This window comes from Lissotriton vulgaris, chromosome 5, assembly GCF_964263255.1.
Source record: "Lissotriton vulgaris chromosome 5, aLisVul1.2, whole genome shotgun sequence".
Lineage (NCBI taxonomy): Eukaryota > Metazoa > Chordata > Amphibia > Caudata > Salamandridae > Lissotriton > Lissotriton vulgaris.
In genome coordinates, this window is record NC_141693.1 from 1,361,575,654 (window position 1) to 1,361,602,481 (window position 26,828).

Consider the following 26,828-nt stretch of genomic DNA (forward strand, 5'->3'; position numbering starts at 1 on the left):
TACATACACACATGTCCTAAGGACATGTGTGTCTGTAACTTAACAGTTTAAAAAATGCATTTTTGTGCTTTTTTAAACAATTTTGCAAATTACCACGAGGTTCAAACTCGTGGTAATTTGCACTTGCAATTTTAAAATTCGCTAATTTTTTAACAATGATGCATTCCATTTAAGGAATCGCACAATTGCGATTACTTAAATGCAATCGCATTAAAGAAATTCGCAAAATTAGCGAATTTTAACAAAAACTAATGAAGCATATCAAAAAGCATTTTTGGAGTCGCAAACGGCCGATTTTAAGGAATCGCACCGTTTGCGACTCCAAAAATGCTTGATGCATCTGGCCATAAGTTACTTAATATTAGCTCCGAATTCCTTATTTATTTTCCTTCCACTGGTCTCCTCAGAGAGTCACAGCTCCCATTTGCCCCGTCACTTTTCATGTCCTCCAATGACCCCACAAACCAGATATTTTAACAGGACATCCATCCTTCATAACAGGAAACCCCGCTAAACCAATATTATTGAAGCATAATGGAAGGTTTTCAACTCGCTCGCCACTGTGTCAGACGAATATATGATGATACAACGTGATCATGTTGATCGCGGTATCTTACAACACGGGTTTTACAACGCAAGTCGTTTCAAAGACTTGCGCTGGAGGGCGCTGGACTTGGGGACAGTACGATTTACTATTCCAACACCAGTCTAAGTAGGGAAAGTGTTGGAAAGTAAATCGTACTATTCCTTAGCTTGTAGCGCCCTCCAGCGCAAGTCGTTGAAACGACTTGCGATGTAAAACCCGCGTAGTAAACCTACCGCAGTGAAACTCCCGCGTATTAAAGGTCGTCTCCCGTCATAGACATGGCAGTGGCGACCATCATAGGTTGAGGAAGGCACCTCATAAATGATCAGGACTGGAATACACCCACGGCTTAGCCAGATGCACATAACCTACAACCACTCAAGCTGCTGAAAAGATGATCAACAAAGCTGGCTCTAGACAAACGGGAATACAAATATAGAACCTGCCAAATCTAATTCTCTGCGTGCAAAGGGGCATGAGAAAATGAACAAGACCATAGATACTGTTAAGGCCCCACCGAATATTTAGCATAAACAGTATGGGCGGGATAGCTGACAAATGTGTGTATAATGCATATAACTGCTGATGGCTGTAGCAGTGCAGTATCAGACTGTATCATCATACCTGTCAGTGGTGAAGGGGGTGTTCTTGACACGACACCATGGAGGATGAGACCACGAACTATAAGCTAAAATTAACCTGCCTAAAGTTAATCCCGCCTGATGTCATGGCTATCCAAGGTATTGTGAATGTCCTGATGTACTAGAGTTCTAGGTATTTTATTCTTTCTAATAATCTAAATTACAATTGTATTTCTATGGCAGCTACGTGGAATATTCGTTTCCACTGCCTGTTCAGTGCTTAATGAATTGAAGTTAGGCACTTTATGGTTGCTATTTTTACAGTTCGAATAATACCTCGATTATATGTCCCTTCAGCTCTTTATATCTGCTGTGCTTTGCGTGAGTCATCTTTCTTTTAACTATAACCTTGGCTTCCCTAAACTGTTTGTCTTAATTTCTTTAAAGTACAGTTTTTACAGGTCCTTTCGGATGTCATATACGTATCATGTGATTTATATAACTCTGGTAGTCTTGAATAGAGTGTACTACCAAATCCGGACGTTGTCAAATGTATATCAGCACTCGCAGCTTCATGGTTCCACCTGTAGTGCCAATTATGCAGCTACCAGATTATTTTCTTGCCTTTTTTCCTCCAACAGTAAACCAGTAAGGCATGTGGTTAAAATGATTTCAAACAATGTCAACACTTTTATAAAATAATGTAATCATCTGGGTTTTAAAAGCATACGAGCCTTATTTTTAAGAAATAGCATTTTACATTCTTAACATCCAAATATGTTGTGATTTTTGAACGGGGTCATGGTCTACATCAGGATACCTCAACCAGTTTGAGATTAAAGTTTGGCAAATGATAAATTACTGGATCTTTGTGCCCATCATAAACGTTAAGCTTCATCATGCCTTTCCCTTGGAGATTTCAATGCCACTCTGGCTAAAAAATCGAGTTCAACTAGGTTCCTCACTACTTTCTGTTGCTTATTTTCATCCTGCTGCTGTTGACCTAGAGAGTTCATCGTACCTATCATCTTGGAAATATTTTTGAATAGGATATATAATTGTTCATTTTCCCTGCAAATCCTGGCCTAATTGTGATTTTGGTACAGCACTAGTCATTTTGCAAATATGCGATCTCTGTACTTTTGCTGAAGCAATGCCTGAAAACTCACTTGACTGCAACTTTTTATTATTTTTATTGTCTTAAGGGGATGCATAGGATATTCCATCATATCATACAAAATTAATTGCCAATATTTCCTTCAATAAACGAAAATATGTATCATAAAACATTGGATTCCATTGATATTTCGCTGTTATAATCCCCGGTATTTTGTAGACATAAACTAACGTGCAGGGCGCTGGAACAACATTCAGAATACATCATCCTATGCTATTTTAAACATATATAAAGTGCCTGGATTCCTTTTAAAAACTTTGTTGTAAATAAAAGGCCCTAATACCAAATGCTAATTCACGTTAATCAACAGTGCTGTTTAAGACATCGATAAAGTATATTGGGACGGAACTGGATTAAAAAATAAAATGTATCCATAATACAAAAATACTCGCATACAAAATATTTCTTTCAGTGCCTAAGTACAGTGCAATACATCATTAATCTTAGAAACCGTAATAAAATGCACCATTCCATATTCCATCCCAACTAGCAGCAAACAGCTCTTAATATGAAGTGCGATTGTGCCAAAACAATTTAACATGGACTATCCTCATTCCATACAGACAATGTTTCCTAAAATAATTGACACCATCTTACCCTGTATTAGTTTATATTCCATCCATATATTGCCATAAAGTGGTAAATCTCTTAACCGCGCCAATCGTTTTTGCAGAGGGTTCTTCAACTGTCTTTGTCCGATTCATTTCATTATCCCATTCTAGGTATGTTGGAACTCTGGTTGTCTGCCAGTTCTGCAAAATCAAGATTCATGCCACTAGAGAGGCAGTCGCAATAAATGTTTACACCATTGGTGAATTTTGTCTCCGCTTTAACAAGCAAAAGAGCGCCACACTGTCCTCGGGTTCAATTCTTCTCCTCAAGCCCATGCTTAGAGCAGCAAATACTTTCTCCCAGAACTGTGCTTCCATCCAGCAGATAAAAAAAGTATGTAGCCAATCTCCTCCTCCCAGATGCTGGCAATGAAAGCACAGATCCTCTAGTTCTAGATACATTCTAGGGAGGGCTTTGGGAATATAATATGCCATCCAGTGTGACAAAAAGGACATTCTTTTAAAATGTGCAGCCCTTATGGCCGCATTGCCTAATTATGAGATCGCCTGCCACTCGACCTCTCGAAAAGTGCATTGCGTTGCAGGAGTAATCTTGTGTAAAACACTTTTCACCAGATGGCCCTCGTCTTGATTCCGTAACAATCTGTACCAATTTCCCACCACCCTTAGCTTTGTTCTAAAAAACAAAAAGCAACCATTGCTCGCGTCGCGACTGCAGGTTTCTTCTTGTGATGTTGAGTTGATGTGTCTGAAGTAGTACCAACTACTTGCGTTGCACCAATTAATAGTTATACCCCTCTTGAGAAGCTTGTGTGTAGTGTCCCTGCTGTTGCTGACATGTGCTTAATGAAAATTGTTACATCCTGTTAGGTCCTCCAGAATTCCAGGCCTTATTCTTGTTTTTTCTAGCTGGATGTGTTTCTTTTCTCCTAGAGTAACGAGGAGCTCATACTGTTTTGTATTGATAGGAGAAGTAGAATGGTTCATCTGCAGATCCTCAAGAATACAATTAATTCCTCCTAGATAGGCCTGATCGAAAAGTCTCATGAAAATAAACTGTACCTGTGGTGTATCATTCCACCACCCATGATGTTCTTGCATTCATGATACTGTCCTATGGACACTGACTCATGGCACATTAAATTCTTAATCTCATGGAGGCATTGCATACAGACTGCTTTTTTGTTTTTTCACTGAAGCTGTTTTTAAAATGAATATTATAATTAGGATTTACAAGGTGTTCCTTTTTTTTGCTTTAAATCTCTTTATTAATATTGCAAGAGGTAAAGAGAAACACAATATGTACAAACAGAAGTAGGTAACACCAGTTAACACATCATTTACAACATAAAAAACAATGATCTTTCAGTTTGCAAAAATGTCTCTGATAGCCAACCAACATCTTCCCCAATTCTTATCCAAATAAATGAATCCAGATTTTCTCTTTTTTCTTCAAAGAGTTAGGACCCCTTAGTCTCGCCAGAGCAGTCTCCATTGTGTAAATTTCCTTTACTAGACTCCACCACTCCATTGTATGAGGAGGATCTGGCGATATCCAAGATCTGGCAATAGTTAGTCTGGCACAAGCAAAAATAATTGAAATAAGGTCCCTGTTTGGACTGTTCACATCCTGGATATCTAATAAAATCAGATGAGCAGATAATGGTGGAAAAACAAGCAAATTCTTATTAAGTATCATTTCTAGTCCTTTCCAAAAGTTAGTTAAAGCGGGACAAGAAAAAAGCATATGCTCTATATTTGCAGCTTCTAATAAACATTTAGAGCACCTGGTGCGCTCATTAGCCTGATTTTCTAGAGTCCAGCTAGCAATCCTTTCTGGGGTGTAATAAAGTTGACAAACCGTACGATATGCTTGAAGCCTAATGTTAGAAGAATGCACCACTCTATTGATTTGAGTGAGTGTAGTAGAGATCTGTTTGGCGGAAATGTAAACTCCCAGTCGATCGGACCATTTAAGAGCCAATTTACCACAATCATCTTTTTTATCTTTGTTCAAGTTATAATAACCTTCACTGATAAGTGACTTAGTCCGTTTTGAGTACACACATTTAAGAATGTCTGATTGTTGAACTTCCCTCATTTTCATCTTGTGAATGATAAAATCATGAATTTGCATATACTTGAAGTACATTCCATCATTCAGTTTATATATGTTTTTTAGTGCTTCAAATCCTAAAAAACCGTTAGTGCCATACATATCCCCCAGTGTGATTATACCGTGGCTTGTCCAAGCTATTCTTGCCCCATCCGAAAAAATTCCAGGTAATCCGGGGTTTTCCCATAATCTTAATTCTGCATTAAAAAAATAAATGTTCTCATGTGCCATTAATTGTTTCCAAATTTGGGCGGCGTGTCTAGCAGTCTTAAACTTAACTCTTTTGAAATAGTTAGGATCGTTTACTCTAGAAAGAAATTGATTACTATCTTGACCTAACATAAACTTATGATAAAAGAAAGGGTTTTCAGTACATAGTAAACTCCGCAAACGGCCAATAAAAGAGGAAAAAAAGTAAAGTCTGAAGTCAGGGAAATTTAAACCCCCTTTATCAATTGGGAGTTTCAGCTGATTAAGAGCTCTTCGCACCTTTTTATAGCCCCAAATAAAGCTACTACATATACCATCGAGATTTTTAAAAAAAACAGTATTAAGACGCAAAGGGATTGATCTATATAGGTAAAGAACTTTAGGTAGTATTTTCATTTTTATTAAGTTAAGGCGACCTACAAGACTTAATGGAATCTTGTGCCATTTTTTTAAAGATGCCGCTGTTTCTTTAAGAAGCAAGTCATAATTGAGGGTTATTACGTCTTCTAACTTGGCCGATATCCTGACACCAAGATAGGTAGCGTTCTTACATATACCCGATACTATTCCTACTGGGTTATAGTTTGCAACCACCTGAGTTTTTTTAGCGTTTAGTTTATAGCCGGGATTTACAAGGTGTTCCAGACCAGCTTTCTATGCTAATCCCCTGTTTTAGAACAGAAAAGTCTTACAACCTCTATGCTGGATTCTGAGATGTAAAAAGAAAAGGTCACCAGCACCACTTATTTTAAGGAACAGTTTTATTAAGGATTATTCCTTTATCCCACAAGATCACACACATCACTGGTACCCGCTTCTCCAAAGTTATGTATTTCCTATGGAGCTATATTTGAATCACTGCAGGGCAGACTTCACCAGCCCAACCAGGTTGTGTGTCACATTTAGAAATAACTGAAATCCTAGTGAAGTGGAAACATTGTTGGGAATGATAGTGTCACAGCTGTGCGAAGCTGGAAAGTAACATTCTAAATGCGGGCAAGCTGAGACACGACTTAAAAACTGATACTCACAGAGACCCATTTTGCGAGAAATTTAGGGAAAATCGTTTTCCTGGCTGAACCAATAATACTACTCAAGTTTATTTTCAGTACAAAGGTGTCCAGATTGATGATCAGCCAACAAGGGTTTAGTAGAATTTTGCCATGATGACGTGCTTAGAAGAAGCCTCCAGAAAGTATGGATTGATTTGTGTATTTTTCTAACGCCTCCTCCTTTTTTAGACTGTATAGGGGAACATAAATTGGCCATGTTCCGGAGAACCAAGCAATAATAATTTCACGTTTTGTTTTCACGAGGGCCCTGCTGAAGAGATACATCTCTAAACTAAAGTCTTTAATGGATGTTTCATGCAAACACAGACTATTGTTGATGCTTCTATTTTTATTCTCTTAGTACAGCCTGAAATATCTTAAGAGCTCAAAAATAAAACTGCATCTTTCCTATAGGGAAACACCAGGCTATTTATAGTTGGAACTACACCACAAAAGGCCTTGTAGAGCAGCTAATAGTGTTTAAAACACACATTGATACACACACAAGCTCCAGGGAAAGACTGAAAGGTGTGTTTATGGTTCAAGAGACTGAAAGGTTGCTAACAAAACAGAACTTTGATTTTAGGTCGAACAAAAAAATGTCTTAAATGTACGGTTATAGTATAAGAATATGGTGTATGTTGAGGCCACTATCAGTTATTCAAATGATTCTGAATTTAGCCCATAGAGGAGCTGCCTTGTTCGTTAATCACTATTACCTGACTGCATGCATTCTTAAAGCATGAAAGCAGGGTGATGGGTCGAATTCGTTTTAAAACATAACTACAAAACTGGAGCACCGTTTAATTATGGTAAGGATAGAGAAGGGAATATGTTGCTTGACGAGATTGTTTTTTTTACTGAGGGCATTAGCTTCTGAAAGTATGTTTAGAAATTTCCAGGACCTGGAGTTGAAGGACTGCTTAATGGGACACATCATCAATGGAAGAATCCAGCAGTTTAGTGCTGTTGGTGGTTTCAAATATACTATATATTACTGTGCGTCAGTTGGTTACCTCAGGAGGTCACCAGGTGGATGCTAGGGAGAAAGTGAAACCAGATGGAGAGAAGCGTGAAGTATTAGGGAAGGTATGTGAGGAAAGAGGTTAAAGGTGAAATTCACAGGAAAGGGCTAGGTTAGAGTGCTTTAGTTGTGGGGCAACATTACATCTTTGAAGGCACACCCTGCTTTCAGAAAGGCATAGACAGAGTGCAGAGTGGCTGCATTATGCCCAAGAAAGCAAAATACACATTTTCCATCCAGGAATGGTGGTCCAGGCATAACGAGTAGGGGTGCAATGCCAAAGTAAAAGTTGGAAAGGGAGGTGCCTCCTGGGGATGAAATTACATTAATTGTATTTACAGTTGATGGGCAAAAGAAGAAAGCAGTTAAGATTTTTGGCGCTACGAGGCAGTAAAGTCCGATATCATGGATGATCTAGCGTGGGATGAAAATGTGGGACGGTTGAGTTGCCTGATTAGTGGTCATGTGGTTCTTAATGTCATGTTTAGCTAATGTTTTGTTTTTTTAAGCCGCAGAACCCCAAATCTATAAAGGGTAGGGCTGCTGAAGTGAAAATGTATGTTTTTATAAAGGGAGTGTAAGTGTTGGGGTGGAGAGCTCGTTTCTGAATTACTTTTATATGCATCAGAATAAGTTAGGAGTGGTATTTTATCACATTACCAGAAGGTGCTTTTAGAGAAACTGGGACAGCTATGGGAATATTCATTGAAGGTTTGATTGAAAATGTGAGCTAGGCCTATAAGAATTCAATTGAGTGCTGCTTAATGAAACAGGATTTGAAAGGAATGTTGAGAAACTTGCGTGAAAAAGGAATAACAAAGGAACGTTTTTCCAGTTGTCTCGCCTTAGTATCCGATTTGGACGCAAGTGGGCATTTTTGAGGCAAGAAAATAGTGCTAAATACAGAATAATTTATTTTCATAATTCTGTGTAATCATCTGGAATTTTCGGGCAATTCCATGTGATTATGCCACACAGAAATGTGTGTTACCCCACCCCTAGCGTTGACCCTGACAGAAGGTAAAAGGAAAACCTTCAGTTGCAGAATTAAAAAAAATCATGGTTAGGGAGAGGGTTGTGCAGCATTTGTAGCACGGTGTGTAACGTACAGAGTGTGATTGCATATTTTAGCACCCGTGGATACATGCAAGTCATCTGCAAATACTCCATGGCTGGTTGAACCTACAAACGCACATATTGAGATTCGAGTATGTACCAGGAAAGTTTAATGCTTGCAGCAAATGGTCTGTCACGATTACCAGTTGGTGGTTGAGTTAGAGGTAGTTGCTGTTGAAATACTAAGTGATGGGCATGCATGAGTGCTAAGTTAACAGAGAATAGTTATGCGGCCGTCATCAATGTCCATCAGTGGAGAACATATGTCTTTAACAGGTTTTATATAGACCACACAGGGGCATTACAGCGCTTTACATAGAACTTGTTTAAAACACGTTGAAGTAGATAGAAATAACTTTGAGCAAAACATCTGCATTTGGTAAGTGTTTGAGTATGTAGAACAAGGTTGAGAAGGAATCGGTCTTAGTTCGGATAGAGGTGGAAGAAGAGTGTTTCTAAATGCTTCCTGAATGTAATAAGGCTGGCTTTTGTTCAAATGTCCAGGGGTAAAGAGTTTGAAGCACAAGTTGCTGTATGAGAGGAGTGTTTCTCTGCACGAGAGGTTTGTAAGTGAGGGACTTCAGTTGTATAGAGTTTCAGCTTTACAAGTCTGGTGAGCAGCTTGGTCAGATAAGGGGTTTTCTTCGGGTGCATGATTTCATGAGTTAGGCAGCAAAATTTGAATTGAATTTTTGCTGAACTGGAAAACCAGTGTGGATGTTTTAAAATTATCATGATGTGATCATCAAATTATTTTTGTTTTAATGATGAGTGTAGCTGCATCGTCATGAGCAAGTAGACACAGAAGTGTGGTTCTAGCTAAGTGACATTTCCAAACTTTAGTTGAGGGCTAGACTGATTGCAAGACGTTTTCCTTTGCCAAGACATTTGAAAGAATGGGGGTCACGTTTTATTTTGGGTTTGGATGAGATGAGAAGGAATTCTTTTTTTTGTGAGTTGAGGCTATAGACGTTTTCAGACATCCAATAGTAGAGTTCATCAGAATATGAGCGCAAGAATGTACAGAACAGATATAATTTTTACGTACAACACAGTGTTGTCTGCAAATTGGTGAATGGAGACATTGGAGTCTTCAACTATCAAGTAAACATCTCTGCTTTAATTTCAGATTCAAAAGTGCTGGGGCTAGGATTGAGGCATGAGGAATACTACAGCTCAATATAGATTTTCCTGTGATTAACTCTCTGTATTTATCACTTAGTGTTAGTGGAAAGAAAGGCAGAAAACCAACTCAAAACCCTGGCATTAAAGCCCATGCAGTCATTTAGGGTATCGATATGCCAAGAGCTAGGGTTTCTAAGGTGACTGTTTAAATTATACACCAATTGCAAAATCCAGACTGGTAATCCATGAAAAGCTTTTCTAGTGAATATGATGTTGAAATAAATTGCCACACATCTCCCCAACCACAGGGATTTGATACCAACCTATGGTTGGCAAGATTGAGATTTTTAGAGTGACTGTCAAGTGTTAAGATTTTGAGGCATCCAGAAAATATACCTTGAACTAGCGATGCATTATGGAGCATGTGCAGAAATTGAGACCGAAGTGAAGATGGAGATGTTGACTAATAGACTTATGTTCCAATATTAGAGGAGTTGTCAGCTGAGGGAAATGTAATACTGGAGCAGAATAAGTTTCCCCATTTATTAGGGGGTTAGGAAGCAGGTACTAGAGTGTGCCTGACATTTAGCATGGGATGCCATCCTTGAAGAGAATGGTAGGCATTTATATTGGTGACCATTAAAGTGTTGCTCTAAATGATAAAATGGTTTTGAAGTGACAGGAGCTGTTGATGTGCATTCACTCTAGACAGTCAAAAAGCAGATTGAGGTGTGCCCTGTCTTGCCTGAGTGACTCATCGCTAGGCTGAATAAACCTGGTCTGCATTTAGAGAGGTGTGAGGAATTTCACTACCACCTGAACAGGCTTTGACTTCTTTGCACAATGCTGTCTCCACCCCATGTGGTAATGCTGGACCAGGGAGGACAGAACTGGTTTGTACTGAGCTCGCACACACTGCCACAATGATGATAATGAGAAAATGGGGTATATATATTGAACCTTAAACCTCAAGACTATAGATTGTTTCTGGAAACAAGAGGACCCGACCAAGAAGAAGAGCTGTGTGAGGAGCGCCACATTTTCTGTGTGAAGGGTGGGTTGGCCTGTAGTTGATGCTTCTGTCTGTGGTGGAGGAAAAGTACTGACTCTTTTTGCCCTGCTGTGTTATCCTGCTTGAGAAGAATCTCCAAGAGCTTGTGTGTGCTTGCTTCCTGTTTGGGAAGACTCGGGGACATTAAAGTCTTCAATTGTGCTTTTTCTTTGCTAATAACTGCCTTGTGCTTTATTTACTGAAAAGCCTCCCAGTGCTTCATTGGCTGGGAAGCTCCCTCGTGCTTCTGTGATTGGAAATTCCTGTGTGCTTCACTTTCTAGCCCAAGCCACTGTGGGCATTTTGCTTGCTCTTCCAACTGTGGGCTGAGCCCCCACCCCACTGTGTGCCGAGCCGAGGTCTAAAGAGATCTCTATTTACAGGCGCAGCTCTTCATCAGCAACCCAGTGCGAAGGAGTCCCTGGCATTGCCAGGTAACCAACTCAGCCACCCGTAGTTCCTGGAAACCACCCAGGAATCTGGAGCACACACAGGGTCAACAGTAGCCCACCCAGCACAGTCAGACTTCATCGTTGTGAAGAGTTCCTGCTACGAGCCAGCGCAGGGCGCTCCACAAATCTCAGGAGCCTCTCCTCACCAGTCACATGGGACTGATGTGCCACACTGTGCTGGAAGGAGCGGTGCCTCACGCTTCCTGCTTTGGAGACACGGGAGAGCTACCGGGGCAGCAGTTGTTGTTCTGCCCCCTCTCCCTCTGGATTATTCTGTCTGGGGCATTCATCTGCTGTTTTGGCTGCACTAACGGTGAGCAGCTGGCAGGAAGCCTGATAACAGGCGACAAACAGCAAGGCATAGGAACGTTGTGCTCTAGGGGAACTTGAGCAACATGGTTGATGAAAACAGGGTAATCCTGGCATTTTCCTTCACTGGACGCTGTGCTTAACATATCTCATCTATGTCCTTTGTTTACTGCTTCTGAATCCAGCATAATCCATTTTCTTGTTGCCGTACCAGCCTATTGTGTGCAGTAGAAGTGAGTTTCATGACAAGGGCCAAACTAAAAATGTGTATTGTAATGCTCTAACTAGTAGGATTAAGACACTTGCCTGGTTTGCAAACTGATTGTGCTGATGTGATTATGGTCTAATGTATTGATATAAAATACAAGTGATGTTTTTATATAACCTTGTGTGGAGTCTCTTTTGTGGTATGTTGTGTGTCACTGGTGTGTGTGTGTGTGTGTGTTATGCACATGCTTTACACATTGCCCCTGGTAAAAGCCTGACTGCTTTGCCAAGCCACCAAGGAGGTGAGCAGAGGTTATTTTGGGTGTGCAACTCCCCTACCCTGACTCATTGTTGCACTGCAAACTCTGCACTTAGACCAGTACACAACCAAAGACTGTGTTGAAGATTTTCGATTTTTAGGACACCCCTTGAAAGTTAGTCATATTTCACCTGGGTGACCCAGCAGTGATTGTGCCAGAAAATGCATTTGAGATTGGTAAGTTGTATTCCTACACTGTGAGTGACTTAAGAGATTGCAGGGATATTGGTTGTCATATGAGGACTTCCCCCTGGGAGGGGGAAGTGCAGGAGGCGTTGTTGGCCTTTTAGATAGCCAAACAACCTGGGTTGATTGAGGATGGTAATCTGGAACTTCGAGATGAAAACCAGTCAGGGGGTTTTGAACATCAGTGTCTGCCTGTGGGGGGAGGGACCTCCAGGCCTCGCAGCAATGTATCCTCTAGGAGGGCATCCCCAGAAGAGCTGGTGGACAGCTAGAGGGGAAATGATCCAAAGTTGAAGCTATCAAAATGTGAATGGGAGCTTGAGAAGCTCAGAATAGAAAATAGAATGCTTGAACAGGATAAGGATCTAAAGAAGCAGAAATTTGCCACGGAAGAGAAGTTTATGCTGTTGGAGCATGAACTGAGAATGAGAGAGCATGATGAGGGACTTGAGAGGCTTGAGGCCATGAGTGTCTTAGCCAAGCAAAAGTAAACATGTGTTGCTCAAGAACTGTGTTTGACTGGGCTGGAGGTGGGAGCCTTGAGGGATAAGTCCAGCTTAGATGGTGGCAGCACAAATGTGATATCTAGTGCTGAGGGAGAAGTACACACACCCAGGGATATGGTGCCTGACTTGAAGGAGGGGGTTGACATCCAAGAGGGGGTTCAGGTTTATGAGGAAGCTCCAGTGTTGCACAGAGTCCCTGGGGTGGATTGGGGAACTGGCACAGGGGATTATATTTCTAGTAGTGGCAGGGACAATCTACTGACTCTAGATGAGAGGTGCAGGGAGATGGGTTCTCCCATGGTAGAAGCGCTGGTATGTGAGTATGGAGACCCCCAGAAGAGTGTGGGTTGAGTGGCAGAAAAAGTCAGATACTGTCTCACCATTCTCAGGAGGGTGATGTGGGGTACTTTTGCAAGGCACTAGATGGTGAGGTAAAGTATAGTTTGGTAAACACGTGTGAAGGGGCTGTGTGACTCAATTGTTGGAGAGCATATGTTCAGTCCCTGTTTTCCAGAGCTATGCCAACACCTGGTGGAGTGTGAGTTCTCTGATCCCAGGGAGCTTGCACTGGAGGCAGTACTTTTTGTTGGATTCCAGAGCGTCTGAAGAAGCTTTGGGAGTGATCCTGAAGGAGGTGGCTCAGGTTTTCCCCATCAGGTGAGGTAGGGGAAGTGTGTAGTAACCCAGATAGGTCCCAGTGTAGTGGGATGGTTGAGGGATCCTGTGTCCTGTTTTTGAGTAGAGTGAGTGGGGGTAGCCCCAGTCCTATGGTGCCTGAAACCCAGCCCTGGAGCCTGTTTGGTTCTATGGGTGTGCACCAGCTAGGTCCTAGACTGTAACGGGAGGCTATTCTCTGAGTGGGATCCCAGAGAGTCAGGTGTGGCGGCTGTCACAAGCGTCCTACCAGTTCTGGATTCTGTTAGCACCACTCCAAATGGGAGGGTGCAGGAGTCCAGAGAAAGGGTTAAGGGGGAGACAGTCTCCAGTGGAAGGACATGTGGGTCAGGGATATCCAGCTCTGAGATCAGAGCACCCCAGGACATACCCTGGTGAGGCCACTTCTGGTCTGCGGGGTTCTTCATTTATTGCCAGATGGACAGGAGGATGACGACCTGCGCCTGGCAGACTCTTGCACACCTCATGAGTAGTTTGTTTCCCAAGGGGGTGTTCTTCCCTGGAAGTCCTGGCTTCCCAGGCACAGGTCCAGTATAAGGGTATGGACCCTGGTTTAGAAGGCCAGTTGCAGGATTTGTACCCTTGAATTAATGGGAGAATTGTGCAGGACAATTGCCACAGGTGCCCCGACAATTCTAGAGTCTGGGGGTACCGCTCCAGGTAGGCTAGTGTCAGGATGCTATCTCTGACCTGGCAGGAGAGAGAGTGGACAAAGGGTGCCAGGCACCTGGAGCTACCACCCACCACTCACTGATACCACATGTGTTAGAAAGCCAGAGAGGTCTGGCTTTCAGCATGGACAGCTGTCAGTGGCCACTGTGGACAGAGTTGCCCCAGGGACGAGGAAAGGAGTCACACCCCAGGGGTGAACTGGGCCATACTACTGTGTTGGCCATCTGGGTACTGTCTGCCTGTTGGGACACATCTGTGAGCAAAGTAAGTTTAGGTTCTACACAGATGGGGTCCAGCGGTGAGGAGAAGGGTTCCCCATGGGTTAGCATAGTGGGCCCTGAGAGTATGGACAAAGGGATCCAACTGAGTTCAGGAAGGCGTTGAACTGGATTGTGTTTCTTCTTTTGTGGGCCAAGTATCCATGTTCTATTGCCTCAATCAGGGAAGTCCATCAAGGTGTTGATTGGTCTCCACTGGCTTTTGGCTGTTGGGGGATGTATTCTGCCTGGTCCTTTTGCAGGTTTATCCCCAAACGGTTTACCTTTTGCCTCTTATTTTTCTGATCCAGTTTTTGTTGGCTATAATACTCTGGGCACTTTACCACTACTGACCCATGCTAAAGTGCATATGCTCTCTGTGTAAATTGTGATTATGATTGGTAATCCATGATCGGCATATTTAATTTACTGGTAAATCTCTACTAGTGAAGTGCACTGAGTATGTCAGGGCCTGTAAATCAAATGCTACTAGTGGGCTTGCAACACTGGTTGTGCCACCCACATGAGGACCAATGTAAATGCATCTCAGACCTACCACTGTAGTGTCTAAGCACGCAGTTTTAAACTGCCATGTTGGGCGCACTTGCCAGGCCCAAACCTTTTCTTTCCTTACATGTGAGGCACCTCTAAGATAGGACCAAGGTACCCCCTTGAGCAGGGTGCAGTGTATGTGAACGGTAGGACAGATACTGGTGTGTTTTACATGTCCTGATAGTGAAATACTGTGTACTTCATTTTCCACAATTGAAAGGCTTTCTGTCCCATGTGCTATCATTAGAGCTGCACTGTAACATTTTACATCTGTAACTTTCAAATGGGTCAAGATAGAGAAGTGAAGTTTGGGCTCCCTGAAGGTGATGTTGGTGGAACAGTTGTGGTACTCACCTAACTCTTGCTCCTTGCTGACATTTGGTCCCGCAGACTGGAACTGTAAGTGTGATACTTACCCGTATAACCACATTATTGTTTCTCTGCATAGGAGAACATTAAACTGTTCAGAAATTGCACTGTCAACTTTTTTAAGTGAACACATATTTTTTGTTAAAAACTTGTTTACCTTATTGCGAAGATCTTGATCTTAAAGTAAAATACATACAAAGCTTATTTTTCTAAAATTGGTGTGGATCTCCTTTTGGAGTCATGTGTCCATTATTGGTCAATATTGTGCAATAAATGTCTTACATTCCTGTATTTAAGGGTTAAGATTGCTCGCCAACACTACCACTAATAGAGCACTTTGGGTTTTACATTGAGCCCTGTACACTTTTGGGTAACCCCTAGACTCTGTCCACAGTATAACCAGCTATTGGCATACCATATACAGAACCAGCTTCTTACATATGCTTTTGGATTTCATGCCACTCACGCCATATAGTCTGCAAGAATAATGTATTCAGGTATTTGTGGCTGCTGACACCACTTTATATAACTATTTTTAGAGGGTCAGTAGAAGGCCCGGGCAAAATTTACGTTACACAAGAGTAATCTTGCATAACTTCTTTTTATGTTTGTTGCGCGAATTTCCCCAAATTACGCTATTACACCATGTCATTTAACTATGCGCTATTCATGGCAAAAATCTAGTGCCAAAGCTAATTTTGCATTTCATTTATTTACACATAATTTCAATTATTTGTTTCTGAAATTTCATGCAATTATGCAAAAGCAAGTTATGCGAATTTCAAATACCTCTAGTAAAAAGCTTCAGCATTGCGAGAGAGTCAACAGGTCTATGGAAAGCATGTGGCAGCTTAGAGGAGTGAGTATAATTCAAAGTAGAGTGATACCGCGGAGTCAGCTTAAGGATTTTTGGGTCCCTGGGCAAGACTTAATTTAGGGGCTCCAGTATGGCAGATTTGTATTTTGTTACCCATTTTCTGCTAATTCAAGACCACTGATGCTAAACAAAATTGAATAATGAATTAGGCTGAGATGGGTAAATAATGAGAGAAAATGTATTTTCCTTGGGAACCTGGGGCCCCTGGGTAATTGCCCACCTTGTCTCAAAATATTTCTACACCTTCCAAAAAAGAGTTAATTGTGAGTTATGTGATTGCCCTACCAAATCTCTGTATTCCACACAGCCTGACATTTAAAAGCGTTTATGCCCTTTGCCCGGGAAATTAACAGCGTTAACACGCTCTGATGAGCATGTTAATGTTTTGCCCCAGAGTTATAGGCAATTTCAAAATTCCATTGATGATGGAATTTCTTGCATAAGACAACAGTTGTACATTAAAAAAACTTGGAGTGGCCTGGATTTGTCTAGACGTGTACATTATTTCAACATATATTACGTTTTAATATTCATTTTCTAGATTTACAGATTGGGTGGCAGGGCTACATGCGAATGTTTATGTTGCACTACATGCAATCGAGGCAACCCCCCGGTGACATTTTGCGGCTCTCCCGGCGTGGTTACGTCTGTCGTTTTCTTGCTTCCCCTGTCGATGTCGGTTAAGTTTGCTGCTATTCGGTGCTCTTTCTACATTACTGGAAGGGCCGCTGCTCAGTGATGCGAGGAGTAAAAAGCCTGATGAGTGGAAATTAAAATGCCAACTGAGAAGCTTATGTCAAAACTGAAATCCCTTTGGAAACGGTATGATGTTTTTTAAGGGGGAATTATACGGACTATGACTGTGCTGAAGGGGAATCTTACCGATTTCGAGAAAAATCCCTAAGCCTCAAAGCACTTCCGTCAAATGCAAAGCCAAAATAAATACCGCAAAAAAATGCCTTTTAACGTATTCCAAATCTCTTGAGGGTAATACACAATAAATAAATACGTGTGTCAAAAAGAGATCCTTGCTACCCTTTTGATGTTGTGCTAGTGGTACCGTGGGTAAAACGCAGGCACAGAGAAGTACAATTCAAATCTCTGGTTGCGATCGAGCGAGTGGGTGTCGTGATGATCTTTGGCGCCTAGAAGCTGAGTTTCTTCGGCACCAAACTTACAAGTTTCTGACCTTGAACCTTTTTGTTTTATTTTAGGAAAGTGTGGATCTAGGCGAGATCATGTTTTCGCTTTGTTACCTGCCGACGGCCGGGCGCCTCACCCTCACGGTCATTAAATGCCGGAACCTCAAAGCTATGGACATCACCGGCTATTCAGGTATGTGTCAGTCTTACATGTAAAGATAGACGGCTGTTTGTTCAGGGTCGCCATGTTATTCCCATCTTCAGTGTTTGACAGCGAGAGAGGAAGGAGGAGGGGCTTGGAGGACACACAACAGGAACATGAGCACGGAAGGCCCTGGCCGATGTTTTTGGAACATTTTGTTAAATAATTTTGATTACTTGCACATTTATTGGATTTTGGAGCTCTTGTCTTTACCTTTGTATTAAACTTGTGTTTTTGGAATGTAAAATGTTGACCTATTTTGCAGAATGTTTAGTTATTAACTTAGCAGTTAAGTGCTTGCGGTACCAAAAGGCCCATGTGCTTTAACAAGCATTTACAGTGCAATGGTCTCGGCATTATTAAAGGTAGAGCTATTGGCATTGCTCTTGATTTTTTTTTTTAAAGCATAAATAAATAGCATTGTCATTTACATTGCCAATAGCTTAATCGTTTGCATATGCGAGACCTATTGCATTAGCACCCACACACAGAGTAAGTAGTAGAGAGAGTAGTTGATAGTGAGTAGGAGAGAGTTATTAGTAAAGAGTATTAGAGAGCGAGTAGTATAAAGTGAAAGAGTGAGTATTATATAGTGAGAGAGTGAGGCAAGATATAAGTCCAATGTAGGTTTATATTAAACACAATCGTTTTCTCAAGCACAGTGCACGTGCTATACAGGTGAAACCTAAAATGAGTTCCAGGCATTAGCAAACAAGCACCTGAATGGAAATGTACAGATTTGCACTTTGGCCCTGACAAATTTGATGGAAACCGGATACTGTAAAATATTCAAAATATATATGTTTACAAACCAACGCACTTACTGCCCTCAACACTCTGCCCTCTTCCCTCAACACTCTGCCCTCTTCCCTCAACACTCTGCCCTCAACACTCTGCCCTCTGCCATCAACACTCTGCCCTCAACCCTCAACCCTCTGCCCTCAACCCTCTGCCCTCAACCCTCTGCCCTCAACCCTCTGCCCTCCACCCTCTGCCCTCAACACTCTGCCCTCAACACTCTGCCCTCAACACTCTGCCCTCTGCCCTCGAGTATCTTATTAATAGATTGCAGTTGCTCCAGAACGCAATGGCCTGCACCCTTCTGGGCCTGCCTCTGAAAACACACATGATCCCGCTCTTCACTGGCTCCCAATAAAGAAGAGAATTTTATGTAAAACACTTGTTTGTCCACAGGGCTCTCTACCATACAGGCGCAGGCTATCTCAGGGCAACGATTAGCTTAGACACCCCGATCAGCTAACACCCTCCTGGCCAGAATTCCCAGTATCCGCTGTACCAGGGTTGGGGGAAGGTCCTTTTCTTTCTTAGGGTCGTCAGCATGGAACAAGCTTCCACTTGAGTTACGAGCTATTGCTGCAACCTCCTTTTCAGGAAGAAACTGTCAACATGGCTCTTTAAGTATTTATTGACTGAAGTACACTTGGCAGTGATGGTTTGTATGCAGAGCGCCAGAACACTCCTAGGAGTAACAGTGCGCTATACAAGTTGCCTTCCATTCATTCAAAGAATTTAATAGAAACACCTGGGAACAAAACACTGTGGAATCTTATCAAAATGTAGGTTACTAATAAATTAGCATTTTAAAGAAAAGTTGGATGAAGCAGTTTTCCCTGAAAAGCGCTGCCTCCCACTGAGTCCGAATTTACGCATCTGCAGGCTGAAATTGTGCGACGATTCTAGAGAGGGTATAAATAGCTTTTATTCTGCTACATGCCGAACCAAATATTATCTGAGCACGGTCCTACAAAAGAATGAGGCTTATTGCCATTGACATCAATTCACCAAATAATATTAATAATCCACATATGTAAAGCGCAAAATCACCTAGCAGGGCCTAGAGACCTAGGGTCTCTAGGCGCTGGTGCCGGTGATCGAACCGTGATCCCTAGATTCCGAAGTCAGTCGCCCGAGCTGCGGCGCCACACCTCTTACTACCACTACCAGGGGTAGTGGGAATTACATAATTACACATGCACACACATTTACACATATATACACTCTCTCTCACATAAGCACACTCCACTCCAAAGCAAGCATACAAAATACATCTAAAAGCATTTCTTACGTACCTCAGCTGCCAAAAAGGGCATATTCCAGCTTATTGTACTCCATTTGTATTACACTATTAGTGAATATGTATATTTTATTTATTCACTATTAGTGTAATAAAAATGTACAAAAATAAAAAAGAGTGGAGCCCCAGCTGCCCCTGTGTCACTGGCACTGAATTTGCCACCTCTGAGGCCAGGGGTCGCAAAGACAGTGCTAGGGGTAGCAAAGGGAAACCCAGGAGTCACAGCTGCGACCCCTAAATAAAGTCCATGTTTATTGCCTTCGAAAAACAGTAAAATTAGTTTAGGCGCACCAAATCTGTGAGAAAAGCTGACGGTTCCTGACAAACCTATGTTCATTCAGTGGAAAAGTTCTTACGTGTGGTCGAAGTGAGGCTTATTGTGATGTGTTCGGCAGTCTAATGCTAGAATAAATAATTTGCTCGTACCCCGAAACCCCTGCCACATAAAAAGTTTCACCTGGGCTCTGCTTACAGTTGCACCCATGCATTTCAATGTTCTATAAAATCGCAAACTGATCAGGCGTTGGAACTCGGTGTATACAAATGTGAGCTTCCTGACCAGCACATGTTTATTCCCAACTTTGTTGGCGCAAATATAAGTAGTAAACCGCTCTTCACCAGAGCTAACTTTACATAATTTGACTCGAGGTGTTTACGTTTTGGCTTCTACTACTTTTATTCCTCACCTAACGTGTCAGGTGCAACGGGGGAACTGCTCACGCGACCGGAAATCAGCCAGGAGAGACTACGAGTACCCTAGTAAATGACTAAACAAGTAAACAAACATAGTGATGCAACATTCTCGGACGTCTATTTCCGAAGCCAAGATCAAGCATTTCCCTAATAGGCCCTGGCCACGAGCACCTCTTAAAGCGTGACCTGAATGAATATTTCTGTAAAAGAAATGACAACTTTGAAAACCCGGTCTTATCCTCCTGATGGCAGCCTGTCCTAAGATATGCACCACATGCGATTTATGTCACATCAATTCATCACTTTTAGCTCTCGTGTTTTTCCTAATATATCTCTCTGCTGTTTTTTTAGCTCCTATCCCGCTTGGACGTTCTGTTAAATTGATTTCCCTGAGCTCCTTCATATAAAACCATGCAGTGTGTTACAGTTAAGGAAGGGGGCATTTGGAAAAGAGTGACCTGCGGCATGTACAGGTTCCGAAGATGAAACACAGACTGATTCCGCGTACTTCCAAAGAAAGCAAAGAAGGCTCCTTTCATAGCCACTCACTCTCGTGAAACGTTCAGTGGGGTCCAGTTGTGCGCGTGGCAGTCTCACATGGTAGCAGCGGACTTTCGCTGTAGAGCAGCCAACCTCAACCTTATGAGCAGCAAAATGGCAACCTCAGGCTTCCGAAATTTTTTCGGATTCGGGGGCGTGTTTTGCTGTCCTGAGTGACGGATGACGTCACGAGCTAAAAAACAGCAAAACCTACGCCCCGAATCCGAAAGAGACGGGGCTTGTTTGGAGTGACTCCCTTCTCTTCCAATGGCTGGCCTCTGTTTAGGAAGCCAGCCAATGGAAGCGAACGGAGCAGAGAGGCAGGTCTAAACTGCCCTACTCCAAAACATAAGATCTCCGGACCGGAAGCTGCGCTTTGCGCAGCTTATAGGTCCCTCGACCTAAAAAGGAGGCTTCTAGAACAACGATGTGTTGCAGCTGCAACATTTCAGTGTTCGCATTCTACATAATTCATAAGTTTAGCATAGCCTTTTATTCATCCAGTGACAACAAAGGAAGTGACATCGGGTGACCTCTGACCTACATAACAAACCAGGGCAGGAGTTTTGAAAATCTCCATTGACATACAAGTTCAGTGTACAGGCATGATCCTGTACATCCATAACGAATGAATAAAAGCTCTTATTAAGAGGTAGCCTTCTTCAAGTTATGCATTATGGTTGACAAGGAGCAATAAATGTGGAAAGTGCAATCTTATCAAGATTTGCCTAATCGATCATTTTTTCTTAATTCAACAGTATAAATTACAATCATAAAATAGCGGATACATAATATACATACAAAAAGCATTAAAAGCACAGGTGAAAATAGTTGTCATCTAATAATATAAAAGACAAGCAATTCATACCAACATACAATAAGGATAAATGTATGGGGAATCCTCTTAAGGGAACTTTACACACCTACAGACTTAAAATGATAAACTGTTACAAAGTCTGATAGCATATTAAAAAAAACAAGCCGAAATCAGACTTCTGAGCAGTTTAACAGTTGTAAAAATAGCAAAGCTGGCCTGTACCTCCTAAACTGCGACCATCTAAAAATGGGTACCAAGAACTTGAGGAATAACGCCTTGTAAAACGTACACACAAAGCAAAAATGTAAAAGGGTGTGGTGCAAAACTTCATCGCATGGACAGTTACAAATGCTGGAGTTATTTATTGCCCTAAAGGAAAACATAATCGTCTTCAAATAGATCCTAATCTGAACCTTGTCAGGAACGCACTCCCAAGAATTGGTGACCAGTTTCAGATAATGCTCACGGCCCACTGAAGTTTGGATTAAATCATAGATCTGCATATAGGATTTGGGGGGATCCACCATTTATCTGGAACATTGCCTAGTAGCCGTACATTTCTTAGCAATCCCCCCTCTATCCGATTTCCTTATCACATGAGGGGAATAAAAAAGGGATGAAAGATCAAGTCTAGTAAGTGCATCCCTCATGGAACAAAGCCAAGGAACGCCTCTCCCTCAGCCATAGGCTAGACAGTCTTCAATAACCGCTTTATTAAATCAAGCTTGCTCAATATGCCATATTGATACCCAACATAATAGCGGTGCAAGATCCTCAACATATGCCAATCCCATCCCCTGGTGAACTGCATATTGAGGGCTGAACTCTGGAATCCCCAGTAGTCTACTGCGCACCCTGTGCGCCTCAAGCTGCAAGGTACTGACATCCCTGTAACCCCAGCTACCCGCGCAGTGAGACAGCACAAGAATATATTTCCTTTTGTATATTTTAAGTAAGGGAAGGATACATTTACTACCCAATTTCATGGCTAAGATAAAGATAGACCCCAACAATTGGGGGAAACTTGTTTGAAGGGACTGCTGTCTCAGGAGAAGTCTGGGCTCAGATAATTTGACTTGTGTATTATGTTAAGGAATGGTATGATCTTAATGGCAGCAAATTAAATATTTATGTATTGATGGGCATCTTCTCTTAGACCGACACTTCACCCTCAAAAAGAGGACTGCCTGCTTCCTCGAAAGGGTTTGAGATAAAGGTACTGAGGAGCTCCTGAAATCTATTTCCAGAAGAAAGATTTGTGACACTCGAAGTCTTTGTGAGAAAAAAAGTTCACTCATAGGACCCCATTACGAGTAGGATGAGGACCCCATTACGAGTTGGATGAGGACCCCATTACGAGTAGGATGGTACTTGATCTGGATGATCCGCCTACTCCACAGAATTTCCAATACCACAAGCATCTATAACCTAAGAGACTGGAACTAGGGAATTTCTCCTGATTAAGGGATAATGGAAAGTAACATGTAGAAGTTGTTTTTTCACACAAATTGTTGCACATTTCCCTCTTCTCCTTGTAGATTTGCACCCAGACATTTCATCACAAGCAGGCTATGTCCCCAGGTGAAAAACGCGTAATGGCTGTATTCCACTGTTGCTTCTCATTTCATTTAGCCCCATAATTCCAGTTACTGACTTTATCGGTATTAACAGGGCACCTACATTTGACCCTTTAGTGGGGAATGCACCCAGTTAATTATGACTGATATCAGACCGTTCCAGCACACATAGTCCTTCGTTGAATCCAAATCAAAAGAGGTTACCAAAGGGTATGAATGACAGCAACTGAATGCAGCTCTTGAGGGTCCTTATAGTATCATAATTCATGCATGTTCTACAGTATTGTTAGCTAACATCTCAAACACACTATAAAACAAGCTCAAAGAGCTGGATTTCATTTGCTGATGTATGCAAACAAGCTTGCAGAAGCGCACATCTGGGTATACTTGTGTTTGCCTGCATGCGTACAACTCAAACAGACCTAACGGTTTTGTTGATTCTTGCTTGGGACTTTGGACGGGAGAGGGTGTGGCTTTCAAACCTTTCCTGTTGACTGCTGTTCGTTTACTCCTCCATCACTACTCAGAGTTGTTGTTAAGAGGCCGACTACTGCATTGGACTACTGTGGTCTCTGTGATTGCTGTGTTTTTGCAAAACTAATACAATTGAACAAACATTAAATAGTACTGTCAATTTTACCACCTGATCTAACTAGGCTCTTGGTGCACCAATTGGTCAGTCCCACTCACCTCAGCTTTTGTTTCACAGCCTCTCTCCCTTCACTCTACTTTATTTTGTGTTACTAAATGCGCTTTGGTGTCAGGTGGGGCACTTTGCCTTTAATTGGGAGATGCACTAACCCCCTAACATTGTGCAGTCTCAAACTTCTGGCCTCCACTTGATCTTACAATACCCCCATCCAACAGACCATGTTTCACCAAGCTAAATAGACCGGCTTACAGGGAAAGAATGTGTGTGAGTGGAATAGAGCTGAGGTGTGCAGGGCTGGTCTGAAAGGCGTTCCGGTCTCTGGATGATTTCAGCATTTCATTGCCAGCCCTGGTTCTGCAGGGTCTTTTATTCACTCTACCTCAATAATCTGAACAACACCATATTAGGGTAGTAGATTACTGAGCCTGGGCTTGGACATTTCCCTAGAAGAAAGAGGAACAATCTGCCATTGGTATAAGTCAATGTATACGGGCGGGGGTTAGAAGTGTATCTATGGCAACAGGTTTTACAGGATGTTCCCATACCCCATGCTTATCCCTTGCAACTGGAAAATGACGTATCCAGCCCATAGCTAGTAGAGATGTTCACAGTGATGTCATTTGTGTAATTAGAATGCATTTGAGCCCTTACCACTGGCACTTAGAGTTGATCCTCGAAGTTAAATGGTGTTGGAAAGCCTACGTTGGGATACCTGAGCTACACATTATGCAATTGATGTCCCTCTCCTGCTGTGAGATCACACACTCACTCACATGCATCCTCCTGGGACCTGCCTTGCACTAAACCATGAATAAGCCCTTTTAACTCCTACCTAGCTGGAGAGGAACACCATTGTGTTACATTAAAAAGTACCACACTGAGCTGCAGCCCACTAACATGATTTATCAGTTTTATATAGCACTGATTTCACAGAGTGGTGATAGCATGCTTGACATGGACCAAGAGTAATTAAATATAACAACAAATCAAGTTCAGCTACCTAAGCATACTAATGTGGGAGTTTGCAAATACAAATATTCCAGAGATTGCTATCTATTTCTGATGAGACTAATACTTCTTCTGGCACACATCACAGTCTCTGGAGTTTAATTAAGGCATAGATAAAACATGTGAGTTTTGTAAGAGCAAGAAGGTCTGTCATAGTCTTCAGAATCTTGAAGAGAGAGTTCCACAGCATGGGGGCTATGCCTTAAAAACTGTTTTCATGTCTAAGCTTGTTTTGAATGTTGGGGTCTCAAGAAATAGATAGTCCTTTCTCATTGAATCTTGTGGTCCTTGCAGAGAGTCAATACATTTGATAGGCATGAGGGGCTTCTTCAGGTGCATGGTTTTGAAGGTCAGGCAGTATACTTTAAATTGCCGGCCGCTTTTTATGATTATCAATGGAGGTATTTTTATGTGGTGGTAGTTGTTTTCCCATTCAAATCAATCACATGTGGAATTAGTTGCTCATGTTGTGTGAGGTAAGTTTTATTTTCCTGAGGAAGTTATTTGCTGAGTTTGTTAAAATGAGTAGAGACCAATAGCTGTTGTCTAGTCTGCTGCCAACAAGGGCATGCCAACAACAAGAAAATCTTTTTTTACATCCAAAGCCGTAGACCCGTCTTTACTACGCGTCTCGCACCACCGCTACTGTGAAACAATAATTTCTCCAAAAAGCACTGCAGTCTTTTGAATGTTGTAGAAATTATTGTTTCACGGTAGCGATGGTGTACGATGCGTTGAGAAGGCGGGTCCACGGCTTCTGAGCTAAAACAAGATTTTCTTGTCGTTGGCAAGTCTTTGTTGGAGGCAAGTTGGTTATTACGACTCGCATTCAGAACTGCTCAGGAAGAAGGGTGAAAGCACCTGAAATGTTTTGGGAATTGTATTTAAGTCGCAAAATGGGAATGTTTGTATATATTTGTCAGCATATTTTGTAATATCACAAGCAATGTGATGTAACGTTGTAAAAAGTCTAAGCAAGACCAAGTACATGTATCACATGAAAAGAATTTATAAATATCATAAAAAGCTTATGTACGCATTCCATTGAATGGTTTGTATAAAACAAATAGGGCTGTTTAAGTAGTGCGCCTCCTTTCTAGCAAACCGGATGGTGAACTAAGTTGACTCAGCTGCCATGAGGGTGATAGGGCCGGGTACCTCTCTACAAATTTACTCCGGAACCCTAGGTCAATAAATCTTTGTTACCTGCTGAGAAGAGTAGCCTAGGGAAACAACTCATTAAAACAAACTAACAACTTTAAAGAACCATGACTCTGAAGTATCACTGACTCTGAATTCCAATTTAGTGGGTTTATTACAAAGCTCAAAATAACTGGATGTACAGACAAGATTAAAACGCTGTAGCATGAAAAGAATGTCAAATTCCAAAACCAGAACGCAGGCAATGATTGCCCCCACGTCAAGATCAGTCTTCATTTGGGATTGGTAAGTAAAAAGCATTATTCTATCCCTACTCTACTACTACTGTGAAATCCCTACTTGGCATTCCCCAGGCAGGATCAGGAAAAGGTGACAGTACGTGAAGACTTCCTAAGAAATGCACTCACGTTGTATGGGTCAAGCAGCCAAGGCTACAGAGCTAGTTCTAAGATGCTACTTCCCTCCCCATCGATCTCCTCACCTCCTCTTTTGACAAAACCCCTGGGGCACTGTCCGTAATTCAAAATGCAAAACACAAAACACGCCCACTGCTTGCATCTCAATCACCTCATCCTGCTGGGCACATCTCATAGGTCAATTTCCATTTAGTTTCGATACTCCCAGCTTCTGGCTCGATGATCTTGATTCCCAGGCCTCCTTCAGTGATAAAGAACAGAGAATCCCAATTATCAACATTCTTTGCCTAAAAGTATGCTCTCCTACTCCTAACACAAAAGGCATTTTTTACCTAACAAAGACGACTTTCTCCAGCTGTAACAGAAACATCCGAACAGAACAAATCAAACGTGTACATGAATTTTAGCGTTTCTTACCCCTCTACGAGAGCTGCCAGGGAGAATGCATTTAAGGCTACAGAAATCAATCAACATAAGAATAAGCACATGGGACCTACAAACATCCATATAAATGAATATTTTACTTAAGCAGTT

General features: G+C 41.9%; 1 protein-coding gene across 1 annotated transcript in view; it reads left to right on the top strand.

Annotated features, from left to right (window-relative positions):
- SYT6 (synaptotagmin 6) overlaps positions 1 to 26,828 on the top strand; it is an 889,964-nt gene that overhangs the window by 740,839 nt on the left and 122,297 nt on the right. The window contains exon 4 of the mRNA XM_086923295.1: positions 17,206 to 17,326. Coding sequence (XP_086779421.1) covers positions 17,206 to 17,326 — 121 coding nt within the window. The remainder of the gene's footprint in view (positions 1 to 17,205; positions 17,327 to 26,828) is intronic.